Raw genomic sequence first — 27,784 nt, forward strand, 5'->3', positions numbered from 1 at the left:
GCTTTACACACAGGCGTTGTTGTTTTCACTCCATTGCGGTAAAGTCTTTAAGTTAGAAAAAAACATAAAACAAATCTATGATATGTTTAAACAGCAAGTCATGATAATTCAAATTTTATTGATGTAACTTTTACATAAATAATCAGGTAACTTGTCTCATCAATGTGAATTTCCAAAGAAATATCAACAACACAGTCATAAGTCAGTAATATATATGATAAATCGTATATCAATTACGTTAAGTCATTCATACATGAAAAGTCCTTAAACAATGACGGATCATTAATCCATGATAAGAAATCACTTATCAACAGCAATTCAAAATTCCATGATATTGGTAAGTCGATCATCCATGGTATTTCAATTATTTCACGTCGTTTGTCCATGCAAAGGTAATTATCCATGAAAAGTCATAAATCCATGTCTAGTCTCTAATCCATGACAAGTCACTTATCCACAGAAAGTCACCAATCTACGACAAGTCACTTATCCAGGGAAAATCACCAATCTACGACAAGTCACTTATCCACAGAAAGTCACCAATCCATGACAAGTCACTTATCCACAGAAAGTCACCAATGCAGTTTGTTAATCGTCATCCTTGGCGAGTCCTCCAAACACCTCCGTGGGAACGGACTGCTGCTGGACCACTGTAGATAAAACATCGATCACGTTTGTAATTAACTTTTCTAAATTAAACATTACAACATGTTGGTTATTTACACGACCCACTGTATATTAAACTATGAAAAAGATAAAACATTGAAACACGTTGGTATTAAATTAACAAGAACCTCTGTATATAAAACATTAGAATACGTTGGTGCTTAAAATGAACACTTATGGATTAAACTTAAGAACGGGACTGTAATTAACATAAACCTATGTGTATTTAACATGGGAACAAGTTGGTAACTAACATGGACCTTGGTGTATTAAATATTGGAGCACGTTGATCATTAACAGGAACCTCTATGGACATGGGAACACATTGGTAATTATCATGAACTTTATGGTTTAAACATTGTAATTAATCGTTATCGTGTGTTTTGAAAAATGAATAACAAAGGTTCTTGGTTATTTTTTGTTTTGTTTTATACCAAATGTTATCAAACTTGGCTGATGACTTATTGCAATACCTTCGACCGCCTCATCTTCATCAGTTGAGAAGTCTTCGTCTATGTTGATCTCGTCAGGGTTTGTTGTCTTTGTCATCTCGCCTAACTCCTCATCCGTAGTGTTACTCCTGAAACCATCATCAATTTCACTAAATAGCTCAAAGTTTATTTATAGCACGATGTGCCATATTGACAAACAAGATTATTTTACCAAGCTGTAGACTTGATGCTTGGAATACAGAAGCCTGTTTCATCATTGAATCATTTGAAAGGGTTCAGCTTGGTAATAATACTTTTTAAAGTTAGTTTTACTCATTTCATTCAAACAAAAAGGAACATTCATCTTATTTCCACTCACCTAACGAATAGCATCTTATCTTTTATGACCTATTATCAGCTAAACTCCACTCTGAACACCTTATTTTAACTGACCAAATGAGATAGTTTTCACCAGCCTACCGACCATTTTTACACTCACCCACTCTGAGTAAAAGTACACCCTAAACTTAGTCTACGACCTAATTTTCATCTGCCGAACAATCTAATTTCCGCTCACCTGTTTTCGAAGTATATTTCCATTCACTTAAATACCTTCTTTATTCTCACCTTACAACATTAGTACACCAAACAAAGATAATGTTTTATATGGCTTGAGTTTGTCTTTAGCTGCTAACTTTCTCCTAATTTCCACTCACCTAACAACATAAGTTCCACTATCCTTATAACATAATTTCCATTTACCTAAAATGAGAATGCCCTTATATGGCTTAACTTGGCTTTAGCTGACTTTTTCACCTCATATCTATACAACTTACAAAGTGAATGCCTTAACATAGCTTGGCCTTGTCTTAGCTGCATTCTTTCACATCATTTCTACACAACTTACAAAGTGAATGGCTTAACATAGCTTGGCCTTGTCTTAGCTGCATTCTTTCACATCATTTATATGCAACTTACAAAGTGAACGGCTTAACATAGCTTGGCCTTGTCTTAGCTGCATTCTTTCACATCATTTCTATGCAACTTACAAAGTGAATGGCTTAACATAGCTTGGCCTTGTCTTAGCTGCATTCTTTCACATTATTTCTATACAACTTACAAAGTGAATGGCTTAACATAGCTTAGCCTTGTCTTAGATGCTTTCTTTCACCTCATGTCTACACAACTTACAAAGTGAATGCCTTTACATGACTTGACCTCGTTTTAGCTTAGTTCCACTCACATATAAGAGAATGCCCTACTAGGTTTGACTTAGACATACCGCCTATCATCTTAATTCAGCTCCCTATTTTAACCATACAAAGGGAATATTTTGACCTAATTATCACCAATTAACAGCATAATTTCCACTCACCTAACAAATAGGATGCCTTTGTCTTGCTTGCCTTGGTCTTTAGCTGCCTCCTCAGCCAACTGCCTTGCCTTTTCTTCTAGTTTCTGCATCTCATCAGCAATCTCACTTGGTGCTAAAACGGATGTAAATGTCGAAATAGCGGCATACCAACTTTTACTTAATTTGGAATATTGGCTTCTGCATATTGTCAAGCAATACCATGTTTCATGTGAATATGTTACCCCATGGTTAAATATTTTGCATGACATGGAAGCTGCTGTCAACAACGAGGCTATGACAATTCTTTTATCATTTTTTTTCAAACAAAATCAAAACTAAGACAGATGAAAGAATACAAGATAGTAAACTCAAGGGAGAGGGTTGAATAAAGAGCAGGAGTGTAGCTCGGACAATTGAATGCATATTCCTATTTGCAATGGAAGTCTGTGAGCCTTTTATCTGAATGCAATTGATGCTTTCTGGCGTATATTTCAGCAATTTACAATTTATCTTTATTAAGCACTTATCTTTGTTCGACCGTCTTCTTAAAGTAAGCACTTTAAATACTTAAATGAGAAAAATACGCCCAATTACCCTAGACCTTAACAGAATGGTAAATAGCCTTTACACATCACTATTCAGTTATTTTTGTAGATTTGGACTTTTCTTTTTATATTTCATTTTTGAAAACAAAGTGTAGGCCCGGGCCTATGGCGCCTATTGGAGCTTAGCCGTATAAAAGTCAAACACACCTTGGTTATCCCCCTTTGTGGTGGCTGCAGCGAGCATCTGTGCCGACATGAAGTTCACCTACGATAAAAGCACCAAATAAACATATTAAAATCTGAAGCGAACGAACACATTTTCATAACATGTTGTATGTAACATAAAACAATAAGTCAAATTAGGTACATAAAGTGAGAAGTTTTAATCATAAAAATCATAAAAAGACAAGGAAATCATATGTGAAAGAAACACCTAGAAATTTGACGTTCACCCACTTACGTTATAACTTTGTTGGGATAAGAGTAAGGTTGTACACGCATACTGGTTTAAACCCCCCAGTAAATTTACATTTTTCTGACCGTAATAAGGCGGTACCTAACAATCCTTGGTAAACATACCTAGTTTTTTATATATAGTATGTATGCACTGTGCTGCTTGTGGAGTTTTGTGTTGGTCTTCTATGTTTCTTGTTTGTGATTTAATGTTCTATATCTCTGGTGTTTACCCAGTGCCATTAAACCGGGTTTATGTTTAAACTTGTTGCTACTGAGCTTGTTTCTGTAGCTTTTCGCATACATATTAAAGCCAGAGTTTTACACCTTGCTGTTCATGCAGTATTGTCTCTGGTAACATGTGAATTAAGTTTCATTTTAAATCACTGAATATGCTATACAAAGATTAATGAACATTTCAAGTAGCGTAACTGTCTTGCCAAAGTTAACTGTCCCAATTTTTTATCATGACGATGAAATCTGACAATTATGATCCCTATAGAACTGTAATTCTTACCCAAATATCCAACAAATAATGTACATATCTCTATTGGCACATGAGTTGCATGTACATTACCAAAAGGTCAAAAAAATATTTATCTGAAAAGAGTAATATACCATGATGAAACCCCCCCACTTTTTTCTTAAATAAGGGGCACAACTCAAATTGAAAAATCATTTAAGTCAGAGTTATGCACCTTACCATTCATGTCCAACTGTCACTGATAGCAAGTTTCATTTGAATATGTTTAATATTTTTTAAGTAATGCTAATGTTTCATTTGTTAAATAAATAAAGAATTAATGAAGTCAGAGTTATACGCCTTGCCACACATACAAGTCCTTATTGTCACTGGTAACGTGTGTACCAAATTTCATTTGAATATCTTGAATGTTTCGTTTTGTTATGGCCTAGGTTAAAGTTTTGCACATCGACAACGATAGCAAAGACATACAACATCTAGGCTTTCTTTCAAATACTTAGCCTTTTTTCTTCAAAAATTCAGACAAGCTAAAAACAAACTCTACCTGCGTGTTATACATGGCCTGAACACTGCGTTTAATCCTAAGCATCTCGCGGACCGTGTCTTCGTTTCCATGCTTGATTTCAAAGTCCTTCCACGTCTGCCAGAAGGTAGCAGTCGACTTAAAAATTAAAAGAAATCAATAAATAATAAAATCTGTCAACTTCTTAAAACAAGAGGGCCAAATGGCCCTGAATCGCTCACCTGTCATATATTGCACATTCTTCCATTATATACAAATATTGAAAACCTAAGCCTATGAACACGGGGCGTGGCCAATTTTGACCCCAGGGCTAAAGTTTGAACAATCTTAATAGTGGTCCGATAAACGATGCTTCATACCAAATATCTAAGGCCTTCGCTTTTTGGTTTCGGAGAAGAAGATTTTTTAAGTTTTCATCATATACATATATAAGGAAACCCATGACGCACTGGTGGGGCCATTTTTTGACCCCAGGGCCAAAGATTGAACAATATTGGTACAAGTCAACTAGATGATATATCATGCCAAATATCTAAGCTCTTGTCACTACTTGATTTTACGTGTGTCTCTATATATGTATATTTGTTATTAGTTGTTGTATGTGGCCCATATTGAAAATTGGTATGTGTACTAAATATGTTATCCAGTTTAAATTAAGACGTTACTTGTCTTTGTGAGTTCGGAGAAGATTTTTTAAGTTTTCATTATAACACATATAGAGAAAACCCATCAGCCCAGGGGTGTGGCAAATTTTGACCCCAGGGCCATAATTTGAACAAACTTTGTAGAGGTCCACTAGACGATGAATCATGCCAAATATCTAAGCTCTAAGCAACGTAAGTTCAGAGGAGATGATTTTTGAAATTTTCACTATAAACATATATCTAGAAAACCCATGACCCTCCAAGGGGGCGGAGCCAATTTTGACCCCAAGGCCATAATTTGAACAATCTTTGTAGAGGTCCACTAGACGATGAATCATGCCAAATATCTAAGCTCTAGTCCAAGTAAGTTCAGAGGAGAAGATTTTTGAAGTTTTAACTATAAACATATAGAGAATACCCTAACCCCCCGGGGCGGGGCCAATTTTGACCCCAAGGCCATAATTTGAACAATCTTTGTAGAGGTCCACTAGACGATGAATCATGCCAAATATCTAAGCTCTAAGCAACGTTAGTTCAGAGGAGATTTTTGATTTTTTTTACTATAAACATATAGAGAAAACCCATGACCCCCCAGGGGCGGGGCCAATTTTGACCCCAAGGCCATAATTTGAACAATCTTTGTAGAGGTCCACTAGACGATGAATCACGCCAAATATCTAAGCTCTAGTCCAAGTAAGTTAAGAGGAGAAGATTTTTGAAGTTTAAACTATAAACATATCATGTATACCCATGACCCCCCGGGGCGGGGCCAATTTTGACCCCAAGGCCATAATTTGAACAATCTTTGTAGAGGTTCACTAGACGATGAATCATGACAAATATCTAAGCTCTAGTCCAAGTAAGTTCAGAGGAGAAGATTTTTGAAGTTTTAACTCTAAACATATAGAGAATACCCATGACCCCCGGGGCGGGGCCAATTTTGACCCCAAGGCCATAATTTGAACAATCTTTGTAGAGGTCCACTAGACAATGAATCATGCCAAATATCTAAGCTTTAGTCCAAGTAAGTTCAAAGGTGAAGATTTTTGAAGTTTTCACTATAAACATATAGAGAAAACCCATGAGCCCCGGGGCGGAGCCAATTTTGACCCCAAGGCCATAATTTGAACAATCTTTGTAAAGATCCACTAGACGATGAATCATGCCAAATATCTAAGCTCTAGGCCAAGTAAAGTCAGAGGAGAAGATTTTTGAAGTTTTCACTATAAACATATAGAGAAAACCCATGACCCCCCGGGGCGAGGCCAATTTTGACCCCAGGGCCATAATTTGAACAAACTTTGTAGAGGTCCACTAGACGATAAATCATGCCAAATATCTAAGCTCTAGGCCAAGTAAGTTCAGAGGAGAAGATTTTTGAAGTTTTCACTATAAACATATAGAGAAAACCCATGACCCCCCAGGGGCGGGGCCAATTTTGACCCAAAGGCCATTATTTGAACAATCTTTGTAGAGGTCCACTAGACGATGAATCATGCCAAATATCTAAGCTCTAGTCCAAGTAAGTTCAGAGGAGAAGATTTTTTAAGTTTTCACTATAAACATATAGAGAAAACCCATGACCCCCCGGGGCGAGGCCAATTTTGACCCCAGGGCCATAATTTGAACAATCTTTGTAGAGGTCCACTAGACGATGAATCATGCCAAATATCTAAGCTCTAGGCCAAGTAAGTTTAGAGGAGAAGATTTTTTAAGTTTTCACTATAAACATATAGAGAAAACCCATGACCCCCCGGGGCGGGGCCAATTTTGACCCCAGGGCCATAATTTGAACAATCTTGGTAGAAGACCATTTGGTGATCCTACCTACCATATATCAACCGCCTAAGCCTTGTGGTTTGGGAGAAGAAGATTTTTAAAGTTTTTCCTTTTGGTTGTCATGGCAACCAGAGTTCTGCATGGAATTGAATTCTTTGAACAACTTGATAGAAGACCACCTAAGGAACATCCCTATGAAGTTTTATTAATATTGGCCCAGCGGTTAAGGAGGAGATGTCTTTTAAGTAAATTGTTGACGGACGACGCACGCCGCACGACGGACACCGGACAAAAGGCGATCACAAACTAACAAAAGTACTATACTATCGAAATCATGCATTGTTTTCTTTCTGTATAATCTTAATAAAAAATTAAGATTTGGAAGATTCGACGCAAGTAATTTCGTGCAGTGGGACCTGGGTTAAGAACTTAGGCCAATAGTGAAATTGTTTTCAAGGTAATGTAAACATAAACTTCACAGTATTCATACTACTCTTAATTTAAACTTACAGCGAAAAACAAACTTAACCAATGCATGGTATATTGAAATATCTCAACCCTGATTATAAGATTAATCCTGATTTTTGTTATCCCTTTGGCAGTATTCAATATGATTCTCAGCCTTATGCTTAGATATACTTCAATGTTTTCATTCAGTCTATTGGTCAATGAGTTTTACAGCCCAAACAAAAGCCTCAGATTCTACTATTAAAACGTAAGTAAAATCTAAGTTGGTGATTGAATAAAGCCACTGGGCTTGTATTCTATATTTACGTTATATCCTTATCCTTAGACATGCCTCAGTTATTCTATTCAGCCAATTGGTCAGCTAAATATACAGGCCAATCAAAACACTTAGTTTCTGATGTTAAACTTGAGCTCAATCTTAATTGGTTGTTGAATTAAGCCCCCGGCCCTTTATATTTTCCTTACCCTTGGGTCACAAATTTGAGAACAGTGGGCATAGACAGCCCTAGCCCTGTCAATTTCTCCAAGCTTCCTTTCAAGATCTGCAAATCTTTGGCACATCTCTCTGAAAGCAAGATGGATGATTATTAGGAAAATAATAAAAAAAAGAAAACAGCAGATCTTTCTTAAAATAGAATTTTAATTCTTTGCTAATAAACTATAGTTTGAAAACAATTTCTTTAATTAGCTTTTTAAGTGTGAGATGCTTTGAAAAGCATTTTATACACAAATTTGGCCATTCTTAGAAATTGAATCAAAATAATCATCTTTTTAACAAGAACACTGCACTGCAAGTTGAGAGCAACACAAAAGGTTTTTGCGTGCCAACTAGAACAACAACAGCAAGTAATACATTAAAACAAACTATATTACTAAAAGATATCAAAACAAAAGCCAAAATACCAATGTCAAAGCACACAATAAGACAAGGAAACTGTGTTGCAAGTTGCAATCAAAACAAATGCTTCTGGTATGCCATTAAAATAAGAAATACAATGAATAAAAACAAGATCTTAAAACTAGAGCATAACATTGCATGCTGAGATCAAAACAAAAGCTTCGGGTATGCCAATATACCACCAAAGGCAAAGAATACATTGAAACAAGAGCACTGGTTTGCAAGATGAGTTCAAAACAAAAGTTTCTGGCATGCCAATATACCACCAAAGGCGAAGAATACATTGAAACAATGGCACTGTATTGCATGTTGAGATCAAAACAAAAGTTTCTGGCATGCCAATACACCACCAAAGGCAAAGAATACTTTGAAACAAGTGAAATGTGTTGCAAGTTGAGATCAACACAAAAGCTTCTTAGCTTTTCTTTTTGCTAACGAGATACCAACAGCAAATTCTATATAAAAAGATGTATTTCAAATTGAGATAAAAACAAAAGCAAAAAACCAGTGGCAAAGAATTCATTGAAACAAAAACACTGTATTGCATTTTGAGATCAAAACAAAGATTTCTGACATGCCATCAATATACGAAAGGCAGAATATATGGACACAAGAGCACTTTGTCGCATGTTGAGATCAAAACATTTTTTGTATAATAACAAAATAGCATCATAAAAGAGTACATTGAAACAAGAGCACTGTATTATATCAACCGCAAAGAATATATTGAAACAAGAGCACTGAATTGCAAAATGAGATCAAAACAAAGCCTTGACCTATGCCAACAATAAACCAACAATTAAGAATACATTGAAATATGAGCACTGTATTGCAAATTCAGATCAAACAACAGCAAGAGCGCTGTTTTGCAGCATGGGCTCAATCAAAGCCATTTTACATGCCAATGAATAACCAACAGCAAAGAATACATTGAAATATGAGCACTGTATTGCAAATTCAGATCAAACAACAGCTTTTGCATGCCAACAAATTATCAACAGCAAAGTATACATTGAAACAAGAGAACTGTATTGCAAGATAAGATGGCAACAAAAAACAAACAGAAAAGAATACATTGAAATATGGGCAATGCATTTCAAGTTCAAATAATATTATTGGCATTCTAACAAAAGGCAAATGGTAATAAATACGGTAAAACAAGAGCATGTTGAAATCGACACATTAGTGTTTGTCTTCTTATGAAAGCCTAATGTCTAACAACACATTGAAACAATAGTATCGCTTTGACTTTTGACAAACTATAACAAATCAACACACTAACCTAGCTTGTTCGTTGTTCAAAGTCTCAATAGCTTTTTCATAGATGGGTCTTGTGTAGGTGACACCGTATAGCTCCGCTGCTCTCTTGATGTAGACGTTGAACATCTACAATCATAGAAAACAGTAATCAAGTTGATGTGATTGATCTTGCAGCTAACGGTCTGAAACAATTTTGGGAAGACGTTTTGGGGGCCACTTACGACCCCCAATTGTAATCAAACACAAGAATGCCAAGCTCCAAACCGTAAAAGGTATATTGGCTTCTAAGAAGCTCTTTGAAGGTCTCCTGGCTTCAATCTACGAATTCACATACAAATCTCATTAATGAGTTTTTGTGTTTAATTTTAAGCTCCTTATTTTATGCTCTAATTGTATGCTCCTTTTTCATTTTGAGATTCATGACTCTTGAATATCCTTTTTTCATTTTGAGATTCATGACTCTTGAATATCCTTCCTTTGTAACTTTAACAATTGACATAAGTATTGATTGGATCAAACATGATTCCATATTTAACTAGCTTACATTTATATTGGGCTTAAGTAACAAGCATTTTCAGTGAAAAGATATCCCCCGCCAACGATGGCTTGTTTGTGCTTGATGGCTTGTTTGTGCTTACAGGCATCATCGCAGTATGTTGGTTCATATTTATTTCAAGTTTCAAGAATTTCTACCAACTAGTTACTGAGAAATGGCTGTAAATGAGAGTTTTTCAAAAAATCAAGGGCAATAACTCCAAGTACAATTGACCAATCCAAAAAAAAAAATGAACAGGCATCATCCCAGTATAGTAATTCATATTTATTTTAAGTTTCATGAAATTCTGCCAGCTAGTGACTGAGAAATGGCTGTGAATGTGCATTTTTCAAAAAATCAAGGGCAATAACTCATATAGAAATTACACAATCCAAAATAAAAGTAAACAGGCATCATCGCAGTATGTTGGTTCATATTTATTTCAAGTTTCAAGAATTTCTACCGACTAGTTACTGAGAAATGGCTGTAAATGAGAGTTTTTCAAAAAATCAAGGGCAATAACTCCAAGTACAATTGACCAATCCAAAAAAAAAATGAACAGGCATCATCCCAGTATAGTAATTCATATTTATTTTAAGTTTCATGAAATTCTGCCAGCTAGTGACTGAGAAATGGCTGTGAATGTGCATTTTTCAAAAAATCAAGGGCAATAACTCCAAGGACAATTGACCAATCAATTTTTTTTTGGACGGGCATCATTCCAGCATAGTGGTTCATATTTATTTTAAGTTTCATGAAATTCTACCGGCTAGTTACTGAGAAAACGCAGGTGACGGACGGACGGACGGACAACGCCATTTCAATATCCCCCTCCCTATTTCATAGGCGGGGAAAATAAGTATTCAACTAAGATAAGCTAATCCGAGACTTGCCTCATTCTGTTCCTCTGGTAAAACAGCCTGTGTGGCCCTGTCGTACACAGCCATGGCGTGTCTGGCCAGCCCATATTCCTCTTCCAGTTTGGCATATAGCAGGTAAATGGCTGCAAAAAAGACAAAAATTGGACATGGAGAGTGTAAAACAAATAAAAAAGTTTTTTTTAAGTTCACAGTGGGTTTTTTTTCTGACCAATATTCGGATAAGCCTGTTTCCCTTCCCAAAAACAAATACTTTTTCCCCAAATGTAAAAAATTGAGTTTGTTGAAAAAAGTTTATATTATTTTAATACAAAAATTGACCAAAAAATCCAACGTTTAACAAGTAGTGTAATTTTAAAGACACAAATTTTATTATGTTCTTTTATCTCTAATATTTATGCAAAAAGCTACAGAAACAAGCTCAGTAGCAAAGAGTTCTAATGTCCACTTTTCAAGCACTTTTATAATTTCTAGACAAACTTGGAATCCCCAATTTCAGTAAATATGACATAAGCTTTTTATCAATCAGAGGGCCCTGGGCAGCCCATTCCCAAAATGGTTTTAAAAACACTGATCTCAAGAAGTGGTGTTCCTCAACAGTTTTTAAAGCTGAACCTGTGCATATTATCCAGAGAATTTTCTCCACCTTTTTTAGCAAATGGGACCAAGCAATATTAAATTGTGAATATACTTATTGGCCCTATAACACTCACCTGATTAAAATTACCAAGATGTTAGTGGTTATTAAGGATGATGGTTAATTGCCACTAAATACCAATTATCAAAAGTCTTGGCCTTGCTGTTTCAGAGAAAATTTTCAAAGTTTTATCTGAATTATAAGTACATAGAAAACCTGGGATCCCAATGGCGCAGCCATTTTTTACCCCAGTGTCATAATTTGTTCATTATTGGTTAGAGGCCATAACTGAAGGGTTAAGGTTTATTTTTGTTAAGGTAGTTTCTAAAATAATTACCACACTTCTTTATTAAGTTCTTTAATAAAGACAAAAAATCAACTTCCAACCAACTTCCTATTGCAGTTTTTGAAAAAAATCTAACGGTTTTAGTGAAAAAGATTTTCAAATATTTTACTATACAAGTGTATAGAAAACATGTAACCACTTGAGAGGAGGGGGGCACTTTTGACTCTAAGCAAATAATTGGAACTATCTTGGTAAAGATCCACTACATAAGACTACAAACTAAATATCATGGGTCTGGTCATTGGGATTTCAGAGAAGATGTCTGAAGACGCTGAACGTCCGCCATTGGCTGATCAAAAAAAGCTCACTTCGTGCTCAGGTGAGCTAAAATTAGCTGTGTTATGTCCTTGGCAACGAGTGAACCACTCTATCATAAACTTATATCATGTTTATTTGTAAAATATCTTACTTATTTAAAATAAATACTGTTTAGTCCAACATGTGTGCCAAGTTTCATATCCTGAAGTTTTATTTTTATTTTAATCAACATTTGTACCAAGTTTCATTTAAATATTTTGAATGTTTTTGAGTTATAGTCAAGGTTAAAGTTTTTGCACATCGGCAACAATGCCAAGGCTATAATAACCTTCAATTTAGTTTCTTCAATTAGCAGACTATTTCCAACTTGCGGCTTAAAAATGAATACACATTTACCTTTTGCAAACTTGGCGGGACAATTTTCCAAGCATTGCTCAAAGAGGTCTCTAGCCCGCTCTAGCTTCTTCCCACCCTGAAAAAAGATAAATTATGCAAGTTTTGTTTGTATTTATCGATTATCATGTTAAGCATCATGAAAAGTTATGTTAAACTCTGCTAAACCAAGAAAGATTTTCAACAATGGGTAATTTGTTATCTTGTTTTTTTTTTATGAAGTTTTAACATTAAAGACTTAAATGTTAATAAAACACATCATAATACATTCTTTACACCAGGAAAAGGTTACTTTTCCATCTTCTTAAAGATGCACTCTTCCTCCCAAATAAGATGTACCACAATTACTACAAGTGTTTCAATTTACCGAAAAGGATAAATAAATATAGAAAACAATGGTTCTGATGAACTCTCATGGTACTTTTTTATTATGAAACAGTATTTGATCACTTTACATATGGCTCCACCAGTCATTCAATATTTTTGCGTTATCAGCTATTAAATACGTGGTTACAATCTTGTTATAAGTAATTAATATTTTCCATAAATGCATTACTAGTATTAAGTAAGAAGTAAAACGATTATCACTCCAAATTTATGTTCATCAAAAATGTGTATGTATTGATTTTTAATAGGAGTGTCACTTTAATTGGTAACAGATCTAGAGCCTACATTTAAACAATACAACAACTTACATATCGATCGATAAACTTGGAAAGGTAGGTGTTCCACAGGTCGTACACATTTGGCCACCTAAACAAGGCAATACCCTTTTCATACGCCTGAAAAATATATTTGATAAATTTTTAACAAAAGCTACCATTTCTCTTCAAATAAAGCCAATGTCTATAAGGTTGCATCTGTCCATCATTGCGCCAGAATTAATAGACCATGTTAAATCATTGCGTACCTTAAAGCTTCATGCTAACAGATTGACCGTTTTGACAACTTTTTTATGTTTTTTTCCTGAAAAAAGGTCATTTAAGACTGCTGATAAACGATCAGATTGCAGTAAATAAGAAAAATTAAAATGTTGGCAGTTTTGAAACAGTTCATATCTGCGCTATTGTGTGTTATCCTATATGACTGATTTGAAAACACTGATGCCAAAATCAGCTGATTCTAAGACAAAAATTACTGATCATATGATATAATTGCTTCATATTTTCCGAAAAACTTTTGTTTATTGTTTACTTTATTTAAAATAATGAAAAATTTAGAAATGTTATTTCTTTTCATTTATCATTTTTGAGTTTAAAAAAATAAGAGTTAGCTGCCAAATTGCGATATTTTTTTCCTTCTCTATCACTTAAAACACTATTCTTAGAATCCCACCATTTTAATGCCAGTACAAAAATCAAACATGTATAAATCTCACCTTAAATGCTTCTTCAAAGTAGTTGTTTTCTTCCAGGAAGAGGCCGTAGTTCATGATAATCTGAGGCGTGGCGATGCGAAGATCGATGATTCGGTCATAGACCGCTTTACAGGTCTGAGAAAAATAAACATGCACCATTTAATTGAATTACATTCCACTGCACATTTCCACGCAAACATAATCACAAAGATTTGTCTTGTTGTCCTCTAAAGGCAGTTTTCTCCTTGCTCAAAAGTGTCATATATCACAACAATTTATATAGGGGTTAATTTTGTTTTTTTTCAGTGTAAGATCGTAATATATTTCACAGAGTGAGAACCAAAATATACACATGAAATATTCACTTTTGGTGCTCACAAGGTGAAATATATTGCTATCTTCTACTGAAACAAACAATTTTTCTTTAATATATGCCTAAAATTAGAGTAAAAAATAATTTCATTACAGTTTTGAAAGCCCCTCAAATTTGCATGCTGTCGTAACGTCATTTCTGAACTGACATCGTTGAAATTGTGTCCAAGTACTGTTCAAGCTGACGTTTGATTTGGAACTGATAGTGGGCTAAAATTTCAAAACAAGTGAAAATTATCTATTTGATATTTTCACTGTTTCAAACCCTCAAATTAACAAAATGGCACAAAATAATCCAACAAGAACTAAAATAACTCATCACCTTGAATGTTCCGAAGCTCTCTTCCAGATCTGCATACAGCGACCAAACTTTGAGCGATTTGTGAACCCTAGCTTGTACAATCTCCGACTGAAAAATATTTATCAAAAGTGAAACATTATAATACTCTGTTTAATGGGCATTTTCTAAGCATTTTGGGGACACGTTTTCGGATAAACATTTAGGAATATTTATCGATAAAATACTTAATTTGGGAATGAAAAATCCACTAATTGGGAACTCTGCAGGGTTAAAATGTCATTGGAAATGGGTCAGAAAACAAATGGAATGACTAGAAAACGTCCCAACTTAGTTGGCTATAGTTATGGTCCTACTGATGTGTTTAATGCATATTACAAATAATCATTTGTTCTATAAAAGGTGTTTATTATTTCCTCTTGCCTTTAACACAATAGTCAACACAGCCACTATTGTGTGAACATACTTCAAATCTAGTGTGTGTTTTTATCAGTCAAACAAGGGTCATAACATCATAACTAAAGTTACTCGCCTTGATATGTCCATATTGTCAATCCACAACATGTGTACCAAATTTAATTTTAATATCTTGAACTGTTTTTCCAGTAATGGCATAACCTTTTGCACAACACCGTGGATGACAAAATAAAGTCACTGTACCTTTCTACTTCTAAAAACACACACCCTTGAAAATAGTGTAGTGTAGCCTTAATGACTATCTTTAACCTCTCACCTCATCATGGTATGCCACAGATCTTGGGGGTGGGGTAGTAGCCTTCTGCATTATCTTCAACGAATCTTCATAGTTTCTATAAATGTAAAGCAATAGTCTTTATTATACACAAAAGTGACATTGAAAATGTTTAAAAACAAACTACTGCTGTTTAGGCTTATCTTACATGTGTACATCTTTTCATATCATTGGCACATTTTGTTGGAATACTTAATTCGAAAACCACGAACATTAATGCCCCACGAACATTAATGATTTCACAGTAATACCCCTTCTTATGGTCCTATAAACGGGATAATATCTCCTTCTATAGTCCTTAAAATGGGATAATATAACTTCTTATGGTCCTTAAAACGGGATAATATCCCTTCTTATGGCCCCTTAAAATGGGATAATATCCCTTGGTATGGTCCTTAAAATGGGATAATATCCCTTGTTATGGTCCTTAAAATGGGATACATACTTCATCATCTTTAACAGTCTAATTTCTTGTACATACTCGTGTCGTATCTCCATCTCTGCCCACTCACAATAGACGGACGCCAGATCATCTACATGCTTGTAGCCAACCTTGATCGCCTTCTCGAATATTACACGTGCCTGCGACAAAATGTTCATTTTTGTGCCAAAACAATACAAATTCCTTCTAGAAAATTTGTAATTTTACCACTCTTAGGGAAAGACTGACCCTTATTCAAATATTTATTTCTTGCGCTGAGGCCTCTAAATTCTGAATCGTCTTCAGCAGTTGCATTGCAGGCCATACGTTTATTTCTCTCTCTTGAGCTGAGCCATCTAAATTCAATGTTCTTGTGCACTTTTATTTCGAACCTTTATAATTATCATATCAATCTAGACTGTGTTCCAAAAAAGGAAAATGTATTTTTAAGTCAAATAAAATCTCAATACTTATTCAGAATGATTAAATTAGGCTTAAAACAACATCTTACATCTTCGATTTGGTCTGCATTTTCATAGAACTTTGCAAACTCGCACCACAGTGTATGGGGTTTTCCCGATGCTATTTTTGGATCAACCGTCTGCACAGCCTCTGTGTATGTGGTGATTATCTGCAAAAGAAATATCAATTAGCAATTAGGACAGGGCTTCTGTTAAAGGAAGTTTTGAAGTAAATTACTCTATAGAAATGGGTTAAAACTTCAAAAATTGATTCCTTGGAAGTACAAAAACTTCCATTGAAGAAAACTTAAAAAGTTGAATGCTTGAAAGTTCAAAATATCAAAACCTGTGTCAATATTACTTTTATGGTCACAATTTCAATCAGTGTTTCAGTAAATTGAAGTATTATAATATAATTGATTTGATAGCCTATGATAATACCTGGACTGTTTTATCAAATCGAATGTTTATTGAAGATAAGCTGAAACCAATAACACATACCTCTCGTGGTTTTCCCTCGTACAGTTTCACGCGTTTGTGCCACTCGTGCACGTTATGTGGGTTCTGTCTCAACAACACGCTGAAATATTACAAACAAACTATGTCAGAGCTATGTCAGCTGTTCATTAATCATATGACTCTCTTGTAACCATCGATCGCATCATTTTGGTGATATCTGATAATTGCAATTGCATAATGATACAAATTCAAAACTTGCGAATTAATAAAGGGTGAAACGAGGGTGAGAGTGGTCTAGTGGTCTAGGTGACCTCCTCTCACCCAAGAGGTTGTGGGTTTGATCCCCACCATGGGTACTTTCTCATGGCCTCTTAAAAAGCATACAGTCCTGTATTCTGCTCAAGAAACAGGCTCAAGAGTAACCTATAAGCTTTCTAGTTTGTCACAATTGAGCTAAAATAAATTAGTATAAACCAAAATGACGAATATTTTTTGAAAAACTTAACCATTACATTTATATCATGGCATTCTGAGTCTACATGTCTGCTGCACACCCAAGAGGATGTGAGCTCAAGCCCAAACAGTTTGACATTATCTTAACTAAAGGACAGGTGTTCTATGGCATGGTACTATGGCTTGCGTAGGCACAGTGCTGTTTGGGATAACCACATAGGTGCCCTCGTTACATGTTATTCAAAAGGGCTTATGAAAAAAATCACCAATAGACAGAGCATGAAAGGTTACGCCCATCCTCCATAAAGTTTATGTTATTTTTGATGCTGATTTTCTATGCAATGAACTGGATCAATAGAGGGCAATCCACAACGGAACAGAATTACATGTATAGTCAAATCGAACATCCAAATGCTTTTTGCTAAAGTACCATTGAATTCCCTTCAGAGTGTTAAATACAGCAATAGCCTTTGTGTCAACTTTGCACAAATACTCAGCTAAATGCAGTGCATACCTGGCTTTTACCCAGGAAACACAATCAAGCATGAGGTATAAAATTAACTTGTAACTGTTTTCAAATGAAGCTAAATAAAATCTGGTAAAAACACTGGCATACATCAACAATTATTTAAGTCAGAGTTATGGGCCTTGCTATCAATGAGTGCTATTTTTCTACTTGCATAGCTGAAAACAAATCTTGAGTTATGGCTTAGATTAAATCACCTTAACCAGCCATGCTTACAACAACACCAACAAAAGTAGCACCACAGCTATGGCTGTATCTGTATTTTTCACTGAAAAGATGACAAGCTAGTCAATTTGTATAATTTAAACGATCATACCTATTCAGCAGTAAAGGCCTTCGATCCATCAGCGACTCCAACCTCGAAAGTCGCAGCTCAAGGTCATGGTCATCTGAAAAAAAAACAAGGTCAAGGTCATCGGACAAAAAAACAAGATCAAGGATAGCTGAAATTAAAAACCATGGACATGGCCATCTGAAAAAACAAAACAAGAACAGTTAAAAATATAACTAAAATAATGTACATGAAGAAAGCTAGTCTTGCATGTCAGTGCATAATTATGGATGAAACAGTGCATGGCTACTAACTTCGGGAGCCCGGCAAGGAATTTGTTAATATTTGGCCTGAATTCATCGGGAGGAGCACAAATCCAATTGTATTGTGCTTCCTACTGAAATGGGCATACTTTGTTGCATTATACTGTGTAAATATATCAATTAGCCCAAAGGTAAAATAAAACTAGTAACATGTAAAACTGTGTTCTGCTTTCTGTGTTCTTCTTGGCCCATATTCAAAAAGCAACTTAGATTGAACTTAAAACCAATATAGGAAACTAAGTGTTTTGATTGGCCTTTATATTGAGCTGATCAATACTAGGCTGAATGGAATCACTGTGGCATGTCTAAGAATATGGATAAGATCAATATTGAATACTGGCCCAGGTAAATAAAAAAGTTAAATGAAATCTTTGATTTATATAGGGTCAGGGGCCAGGTTCATCAAACATCTTAGTCGTAATTTAAAATTAATTAGTATTTTTTTCCAATATTTTGCAATATATACTTGTGCGAATTTAACTTAATCTCCTTTTAAAGCTGCACTCTCACAGATTTACCATTTTGACAACTTGAATACTGCAATCTGCACATTTTTCAGCAGTCTTAGATCACTGTTTTCCAGACAAAATTCGGCTAATTTCAAGCAAAAAATAAAAATCTATGCGAGTGCAGCATTAAGCAATGATGTTACGTGTAAATACCTTCCTCAGTGGGACCACTTTCTTCCATAGATTCCATTTTAGCACTGATCAGATTTTTCTCAAACTGGGCATACGCGTCAAACACTTGTGTAAAGTCTCGCACCGTAATAACAGTCTGAATGGACTCCTCGTAGATGTCTCTTGCCTGAAATATGCAATTGGAAAATGCAACCATTGAAAACAGTTTTAAAAAGTCTCATAAATATTTAGCCAGAGGGATTAAACAACTCATTGCATTTGCATATTATCACAGCAGTAAATCATATGAAAACTTTTAAGTAAATAATAGGCATAAAAAGAAAAATTCATTTGTTTTGGGTATCCCAACCCTACCTTCAAAGTAGGCGTCGACCCTACCGTTATTATAGTTTGATGGTAATTTTTTTTGGAAAAACTAAAAAAAAAAAATATATATATATATATTTTTTTGTGTATGTGTGATCTCATAAACATGTAGTTTAAAAGTTTAAAACATTGAACGCTTTATAAAGAAAATTACTTTAACACCATTCTCCAATGATGAAAATAACATTCTTATATAAAGCCTAGTTAAAAAAAAGCCTGCTTTCATGCCTTACATAAATGAAAACACCGCAACCTTTTTCTTTCGAAAAAAAAAAGACCTCTTCATAAAATATTCATACCCTTTCAAAATGGCCACCTCTGATGTAGTAATCTGCCAAGGAGTTCCAAAGCACACCAATTTGATCGGTGTATCGTTTCAGACCTTGTCGTATAATCGGTTCAATGTCCATGGAGGTCACTTTGTCAGGATTTTTCGCAATCAGGTCACATAATTCATTCCAGAGCTGGAAAACAATTGATATGTTTTCTAAATCAGATAACAACCACACTCAATATTAAACTTAATTTCTCAAACAAAGATTATCTTGAAACCAGGGAAGTTCGCAAATAGTGCTGGGAATCGGTTCCAGTTTGACTACTGATAATCGGTTCCACTCAAGTAAATGATTATTGATAGTACAAACAGTTTTTGACAACTTCTTGATACATAACTCTGTGTACGCTGTGATTTTTCCGGTAATTTTGGAAAAAACAGATGCCTGCAACTCATTTTTGACGGCATTACAAGTCAATTTGGTAACATTAGAAAAGCAGCAAGTAAGTTTATGCTAGAACTGTTACAGAGCTCTTTCTGTCCATTTGGGGAAAAAAGGTCCTTGACAAATTGGGAAAATTTGCATAGTAGTATTTACCAATATGGGAAGAAATTTAAAGATGCACTGTTACTCCCAAATAAGTTATACCATTAGGGTTATATTTTTTTTAATATACCAAAAAGGATGAACAAATATCAAAAACAGTAGTTCTTATGAAGGCTACTGTGTTGAATTTGAAGGAAAGGTGCATAAAATACATTATTTCTACTCATGAGACGATAATTGATCAGGGCTTTTTGTTTTTATGCTTATGTACATTATTAATCGTACAAGATTCTTACCAGCATTTAATTTGTATTTGTGTCAGAAAACGCCAATTGAATATTGTCTTGACTTGTTGATAGTAAACACTGAATCATTGATATATTGCCACTAATTGTATTGCATATTTGAAAGGCAGAAAAAGGCCTGTGTAACAACATTTTGGTATGGGCCTGGACCTATTTGATTAGGAAAAATGTGTCACTAAACCCTGTTTACTTAAATTTGGAATTCCTATTCCAAGAAATGAACAAAATTGAAAAAAAACTGGACAGAAAATATGTAAGAATGTGATAAAACATTGTTTCTTAAATTATTTTTTCCACACAAAATCTGTTAGAGGATCCAATAATAACTATTATTTTTTTATAAAATAAATTACAAATAATTTTAATAATTTTTAATTTTACTTTTAAAACTGAAATTGGTAACGTTCCTTTCACTTTTTGGGAAATCTATGTTTTTAAGCATTGGAAGTTGGGCTTAACTTTGGCCCCAAAATGGTCAGACAACATCAAAAGCTGAAATTCTAACTTAATATTTGGACTCACAGAAAATGAAAAAAAATTTGGACTGATTTATTAGCCATTTTCTGTTACTGAAAATTGGTCCGGTCATACCTGATGCTTTGACTTTCCCTCTTTTGACACAAAACTGTCATCGTTGATGATGTCCGCAAGTTTCCGGGCAGCTTGATCCAGCCAGCCAATAGATTTCAGGTACTCGATATAGTCCTCAGCATTTTCTTTGCTCAGCTGAAAAGCAATTTATCTAATTATGCAGCACTCAATGATTAGAAACGTACCAGACAAATTTCACATCCATCTTAAAACAATATTGACATACATTGTTAAAAATATAATCAGACTTTAGAGCAAATAGATGAAAACTAAATTAATAACCGCTAACTTTAAGAATATATCTTGCCAGACAGCAGTCACTAATTTTTGTCAGATCGTCCATCATACAAGCCTTTTTTCTTGAACACTTGCCAGGTGATTCTGCTCCAAAAACAAGGTGATTTTACTAAAAAAACATGGGATTTAGCTCTGAGAACAAATGGATTTTGCTAATAAAACTAGGGGATTTTGCTCAGAAAACTTGGGGATTTTGCAAATAAAACTAGGAGATCTTGCTTATAAAAACAAGGGGATATTGCTTAGAAAACAAAGGCATTTTTCTCAGAAATCAAGGGGATTTTTCTCAGAAAACAAGGGGATTTTTCTCAGAAAACTAGGGGATTTTGCTCAGAAAACTAAGGGGTTTTTGCCCTCAACTATCGATTGACATTAATTGCTCAAGCACTTTTTTTGTCAGTTCTACTTTTAATAGCTCTTTAATTTAAATCCGTATTTCTTTACAACAAAAAGCACTGAATTGAGTATGTAATTATGTTGTAAGGAAATTTATTGTATAAAAGAATCTAGTCAACATATATCAAAAGTGAACACAAAAAATATTTGGGGATGCTAAACAAGAGGGCCATGGAGATGCTGCTGACACCAAAGGGGCATAACTGGGCAACATTCAGGTTGTCCCGCTAGTGCACTGGTTATAATCAGCAGACTCACCTTTCACCAATGCTACCAGGGCTTTCGTTCCTGCCCTGGGCAATGTGATTTTTGTTGGTGGTCATAAAGCCGGACAAGTGGGTTTTCTCCCAGTTCTCAAGCTTTACCCACAACAAAAGACCACGCTACCATGCAACATCGAGCCAATGAGAGTTACCTAGTATTAGTTAATTTAAATTTCTTCACAATCGTTATAATATAAATAAAGTTTAACTATACAATTTTTGCAAAAGGACGCAAAGAATGCTGACAAGAAATGCCATCAGGGGTTGAAAGATGCCTAATATTTAATAAAAATCAATTCCAGCAATTTTCCCTTTAGTTCAGTTTACCTTCATATATCGCTTATACACCCGGACAGCAGTCTCCTTCAGATCGTACATACGAACAAACTTCAGGTAGAGTGGCCATATTCGGTGATGTTGCGTTATGGGTAAAGCTCGTAATGCTCGATCAAGCGTCCTCCTTGTACGAGTTATCAACCCTTGGCCCATCAGGAACTCGCAGTAATCCAACCATATTCTCGGCATCTGTAAAAAAATATTTTACAAGGTATTTGAACTATATGATACCGAGTGTGTTAAACTGATAACCATAATGTTGAAAAGTTCCTGGGGATAAAATCATTTATCTATTTTAAATAATGTATAAAATCTTGAAATTATCTCATTCATTTCTCTGCCTAAATGGATTTATAGTTACATACAGGGCTGTCTTTCAACATTTATGGGAATGGGGCTTGGACACTGAGAAAAGAGAATTTAGCTTTATTGTAACTACAACAATCAGGGCTTTTTCTATTGTACCCACGGGTCCGACTATCGGACCCATTCCCAAAGCAAAATATAAGATATTTTTCCCAATCTTCAGAAAAAAATCCCAATCCCCCCCCCCCAAAAAAAAAAATTTTTTTTTTTTTTTTAGAAATTCTTTTTACCTGTACTGGTTCATTTTCAACATCCTAATAAATTATGTGATTGTAAGTTTTTTTGGTAATTGAACTCAGAAATCATTGATTTTCATTACATTCAGACATATGAACTATTATGTCATGATTTATTGCAATAAATATTTACACCCCCAAGGATTGATATTTCAGCCATTGTGGGTCTTTTAAAGGGAAAATAAACTAATATTAAATCATTTCCTTATTCACAGGAGACTAGACAGCTTTTTCTTTTCACTGTAAAATTTCCCAATTTCCGCATTTTCACGACGCAAAATTTCCCAAAATGTCTAGGGTCTTTTTCCCAAAATGGGCAGAAAAAGCCCTGAACAATACAAAAACATTTTAATGGATTATGCTATGAACTTCCAAGCCCTCAACTTTGTGAGTTTTCTAAAAACAATGGTGTTTTTGAACTTCGGAGGAATTTTAGAAGCTTTAGCTGATTTCTAGGGAGTAATATACTTCCAAACTTCTTTTAACAGATGCAAGGAGTGTATCAATCAAACCTTGTGCATGAACACGAGGGACCTCTCATGGGCGCTGTTGACATCCTCAAAGGCAGGCTCCGTGATGCATTTGCCGCGTACCTGCTGTCGACGCAGCTTTAAGTAGCTGTACCAGAGCTTATAACTGAAACATGATAAATTCCTGTAACTTTCCATAAAACAGGCATAAGTGGAATAAACGATTATAAAAATGATTCAATGTCACAGATTGACCATTTGACATTTCTTTTAGTTTTTGTCTCAGAATCAGCTGATTTTGGCATCAATGCATTCAAAAAAATCATATACATGTATGTAAGATAGATCTCACAATAGAACAGAACACAATAATTTGAAAAGCTTCCAAAATTTCATTTTTCTAATTGTAAGTTATGCTTTTAGCCGTAAAATAGCAATATTTGAACCCAAATATGAATAACTGCGATCTGATCTTTTACGTGTCAGCAGTCTTGTTTCTCTGGTTTCCAGACATTTAAGCAAAATTTAGCACATTCAAAGACAAAAATAAAAACAGTTGTCAAAAATGTCAATCTGTGAGAGTGCACTTAGTGTACTTAAAACAATGAATAAACTATGATAGCATATTTATTATTATTATGCAATATTTTTGATATTTGAATTAATTTTCAAATGGTTAAGCTTAACTTGCTTAGCCGAAAACAAAATAAGTTATAGTTTTGTTGTACTCTATGTTTTAAAGCTGCACTCTCACAGATATACCATTTTTACAACTTTTTTATTTTTTGTCTTGAAGAGAGCAATTTTTTGCGTAAATATCTGCAAACCAATAATATAAGGTTGCTGACAAAAAAATCAGATCGTAGATTTTCATATTTCCGTTCGAAAATTAATGTGTTATGGCTTAAACCATTTAAGGAAAATGCATTAAACATCAATTTTTGAACTTAAATATAAAAATCTGCGATCTAATTTTTTGTCAGAGCACTTATTTGACTAGTTTTCATGGATTTTCGCAAAAATTTGCTCGTTCAAAGACAAAAAAAAAAAGTTGTCAAGACTTTCAATCTGTGAGAGTGCAGCCTTAAGTTAGACTATGCAGAGTCTATACAATCAATTATCAGCTGCCTCAAGGGTAAATGTTAAAGCCTAAAATTTAATGTTAAAAATCTAATTTTGACAATTCTTGATCATCATTTTATCCATATTGGTAGGTCACGGTAGAGAAATTATTCACACTGAACAAGAAGATGGCAATTGTCATTGTGAAAGACCATTGGACCTCGGACAAGTTGTATTCACTTTCAAGAGGTCTAGTAAAATTTCAGAGAATAAATATATATAACAGTCGATGTGTTCGGGAAAATGACAATCGGAAAAACTGACCACAATGTTTACAGATTCTTTTGTTAGGACCAATTTTGCATATCCCATCATGCATGCTCAATACAGTAGATCTATGTATTTGGTCATGCATACCAGCAAACAATTTGAAACATCAAACAAAAGGCGAAAACCAAAAGTCGCTAATGGATAAGTTACTAAATAATACAAGACAATTTGTTTCAAATTAATATACAAAATGCGCAAAGCTTGAAGATTGATAAGTCATTTTCATTTTTTTTGGTCATACAGTTACTTCGAACGAAACACTTTAATGGTCTTTATTGCCTATACTGGCCATAAAACATGCATGTGAGTTTATTGTATAATACATTAAAGTGAAACACTTTTGTTTAATGTGTGTTCTTCCTCATCATTTGTTATAAAAATTATAATTTATTGATTAGTTATTTATTATACAAGCATTAAATACATGTATCATTAATAAAAGCCCTTAATTAGTTTTGAATAATGGGATTTGTTATGTCATTATTTATTTTGTCCTGTAACATTTTTGAGGGCCCTTTAACATTGTGAAGGCCTGAAACATTGTGTGAGGGCTTGTAACATTGTGTGAAGGCCTGTAACATTGTGTGCGAGCCTGTAACATTGTGTGAGGGCCTGTAACATTGTGTGAGGGCCTGTAGCATTGTGTGAAGGCCTGTAACATTGTGTGAAGGCCTGTAACATTGTGTGAGGGCCTGTAACATTGTGTGAGGGCCTATATCATTGTTTGAGGGCCTGTAACATTGTGTGAGGGCCTGTAACATTGTGTGAGGGCCTGTGTGAGGGCCTGTAACATTGTGTGAAGGCCTGTAACATTGGTGAGGGCCTGTAACATTGTGTGAGGGCCTGTAACATTGTGTGAGGGCCTTTAACATTGTGTTAGGGACTGTAACATTGTGTGAGGGACTGTAACATTGTGTGAGGGACAGAAACATTGTGTGAAGGCCTGTAACATTGTGTGAGGGCCTGTAACATTGTGTGAGGGCCTGTAACATTGTGTGAGGGACTGTAACATTGTGTGAAGGCCTGTAACATTGTGTGAGGGCCTGTAACATTTTGTGAGGGACTGTAACATTGTGTGAGGGACTGTAACATTGTGTGAGGGCCTGTAACATTGTGTGAGGGACTGTAACATTGTGTGAGGGCCTGTAACATTGTTTGAGGGCCTGTAACATTGTGTGAGGGCCTGTAACATTGTGTGAGGGCCTGTAACATTGTTTGAGGGTCTGTTACATTGTGTGAGGGCCTGTAACATTGTGTGAAGGCCTGTAACATTGTGTGAGGGCCTGTAACATTGTGTGAGGGCCTGTAACATTGTGTGAGGGCCTGTGTGAGGGCCTGTAACATTGTGTGAGGGCCTGTGTGAGGGCCTGTAACATTGTGTGAAGGCCTGTAACATTGTGTGAGGGCCTACAACATTGTGTGAGGGCCTGTAACATTGTGTGAGGGCCTGTAGCATTGTGTCAGGGCCTGTAACATTGTGTGACAGCCTGTAACATTGTGGTAAGGCCTTAACATTGTGTGAGGGCCTGTAACATTGTGTGAGGGCCTGTAACATTGTGTGAAGGCCAGTGTAACATTGTGTGAGGGCCTGTTACATTGTGTGAGGACCTTGTGTCCATAAACAATTTTCAACTTTGCCAATGACCGCTTAATTTATGTCACAAAATCAATTTGAAAATGGGCTTTTAAATGGTTTTATATATAGTTGGCCAGACCACAGTGAACAAACAAATCATTAAGAATGCCTTAGTTGATTTTCACATTATCATATACAAGCATACCAATGTAAATGGTGTTTAATACTGCCTCTGGCCCCATTTCTAAAAATTCTGTAATCTCTTATACCAGTATAAAGCTTTTAAGCGCACGACACTATTTTTGTATCTGTAATTTTAGTAGGTATTTTGGCTAATTGAAATAAGCTACTGCTTATATAGCCTGTTAATCTTAATAAGTTTTGAGAAATTGGGGATTTTTTTTCAGTATTTCAGCAATACATGAGAAACAATAGCTACATGATTTTTGAATATCTTTCATGTTCAATAATCTCAGACAAATCAAGCACTGATGGCGACCAAGTGAGAAGCCGTCAAGGAGACATGGGAGATTAAATCTCCCAAAAATAAAAACATCTTCCTATTTTATCATGAAAGTCAAATTCAAGTACAGCAGGCAACACTCTTACCTTCCAGGTAGCTCCTTCAGAGCACGCTCATATATAATGTTGAAAGCATTGGCGGTGGAGTTTTTCTTGTGTTCGATGTACCTCAACCAGCATTTGACAGTGTACGGGTTACGAAGAATGTCCTCTTCAAAGGGAAGATCATCCTCTTCCTAATTAATATATTTATATATATATATATCTATATTCAGTGTAATGACCATACATGAACCTTTTAACAACAAAGTTTTGAATTTAATATATACCTTAGAAGATGTACACTTATAGCATCAACTTGAATTAATAAATTGGTATATTTAGACACATTTTTTATCATGCAAAGGTTTCACAACTATTAACTATTGAAAGCGTCAACGTGAAATCGGAGTATTGTACATGGAGTCTACAAGAACAATCACCACATTGCCTCAGAAAATAGTTTAATTTTAATAGAGCTTAATGTTGCCCCATCTTAAACAAAAATATCTACTGACAACCAGGCAGTATCCGAAAAGATCATCCGCGATTAACTCTAGATACTAGAACTTAAATTATAGAAGCAACATTGATGACAATTAACAATACTCACAGATCTGATAAAAATGAAACTTACAAAGAATATATTCTTCAATGGATCTTTCTGCACGACAGGCATATTGTGTTTTTCTCTCTCGATTTTCACGACCATTATTTACGCCGACATGGGCGCCGCCATTTTAATCGTCAGTTTTCATTCTGTTTTTCAAAACGGGGAAGTTCATTTTAACGAATACATTTAATATTGTTTTATTTTCTCCATAGCTAATAAACAAAACAAAACTTATAATAAGGAAAGCAAATTTTTCGAAAATTGTTATAAATGATTAAAAAACACAAAAATTAAATCTTCATACGAAATG

At 34.9% G+C, this 27,784-nt stretch overlaps 1 protein-coding gene across 1 annotated transcript; it reads right to left on the minus strand.

The window, feature by feature from the left end:
• Positions 1-101: 101 nt before the first annotated feature.
• On the minus strand, positions 102-27,637 carry LOC128222775 (pre-mRNA-splicing factor SYF1-like). The gene is made up of 24 exons (XM_052931889.1): positions 27,499-27,637; positions 26,910-27,058; positions 23,375-23,498; positions 22,252-22,449; positions 20,969-21,103; positions 19,551-19,715; positions 18,907-19,051; positions 17,967-18,039; positions 16,714-16,792; positions 16,263-16,382; positions 15,812-15,912; positions 15,313-15,388; positions 14,604-14,690; positions 13,931-14,044; positions 13,248-13,334; positions 12,556-12,631; positions 10,934-11,043; positions 9,528-9,631; positions 7,813-7,912; positions 4,478-4,594; positions 3,204-3,261; positions 2,473-2,584; positions 1,140-1,246; positions 102-650 (listed from the first exon to the last, which is right to left on the minus strand). Exons 1-24 carry the CDS (start codon positions 27,571-27,573, stop codon positions 589-591), a joined length of 2,574 nt encoding a protein of 857 aa, XP_052787849.1. The 5' UTR covers positions 27,574-27,637; the 3' UTR covers positions 102-588.
• Between the last annotated feature and the right edge of the window lie 147 nt (positions 27,638-27,784).

Source organism: Mya arenaria, chromosome 17 (genome assembly GCF_026914265.1).
Source record: "Mya arenaria isolate MELC-2E11 chromosome 17, ASM2691426v1".
NCBI classification, from domain to species: Eukaryota; Metazoa; Mollusca; class Bivalvia; order Myida; family Myidae; genus Mya; species Mya arenaria.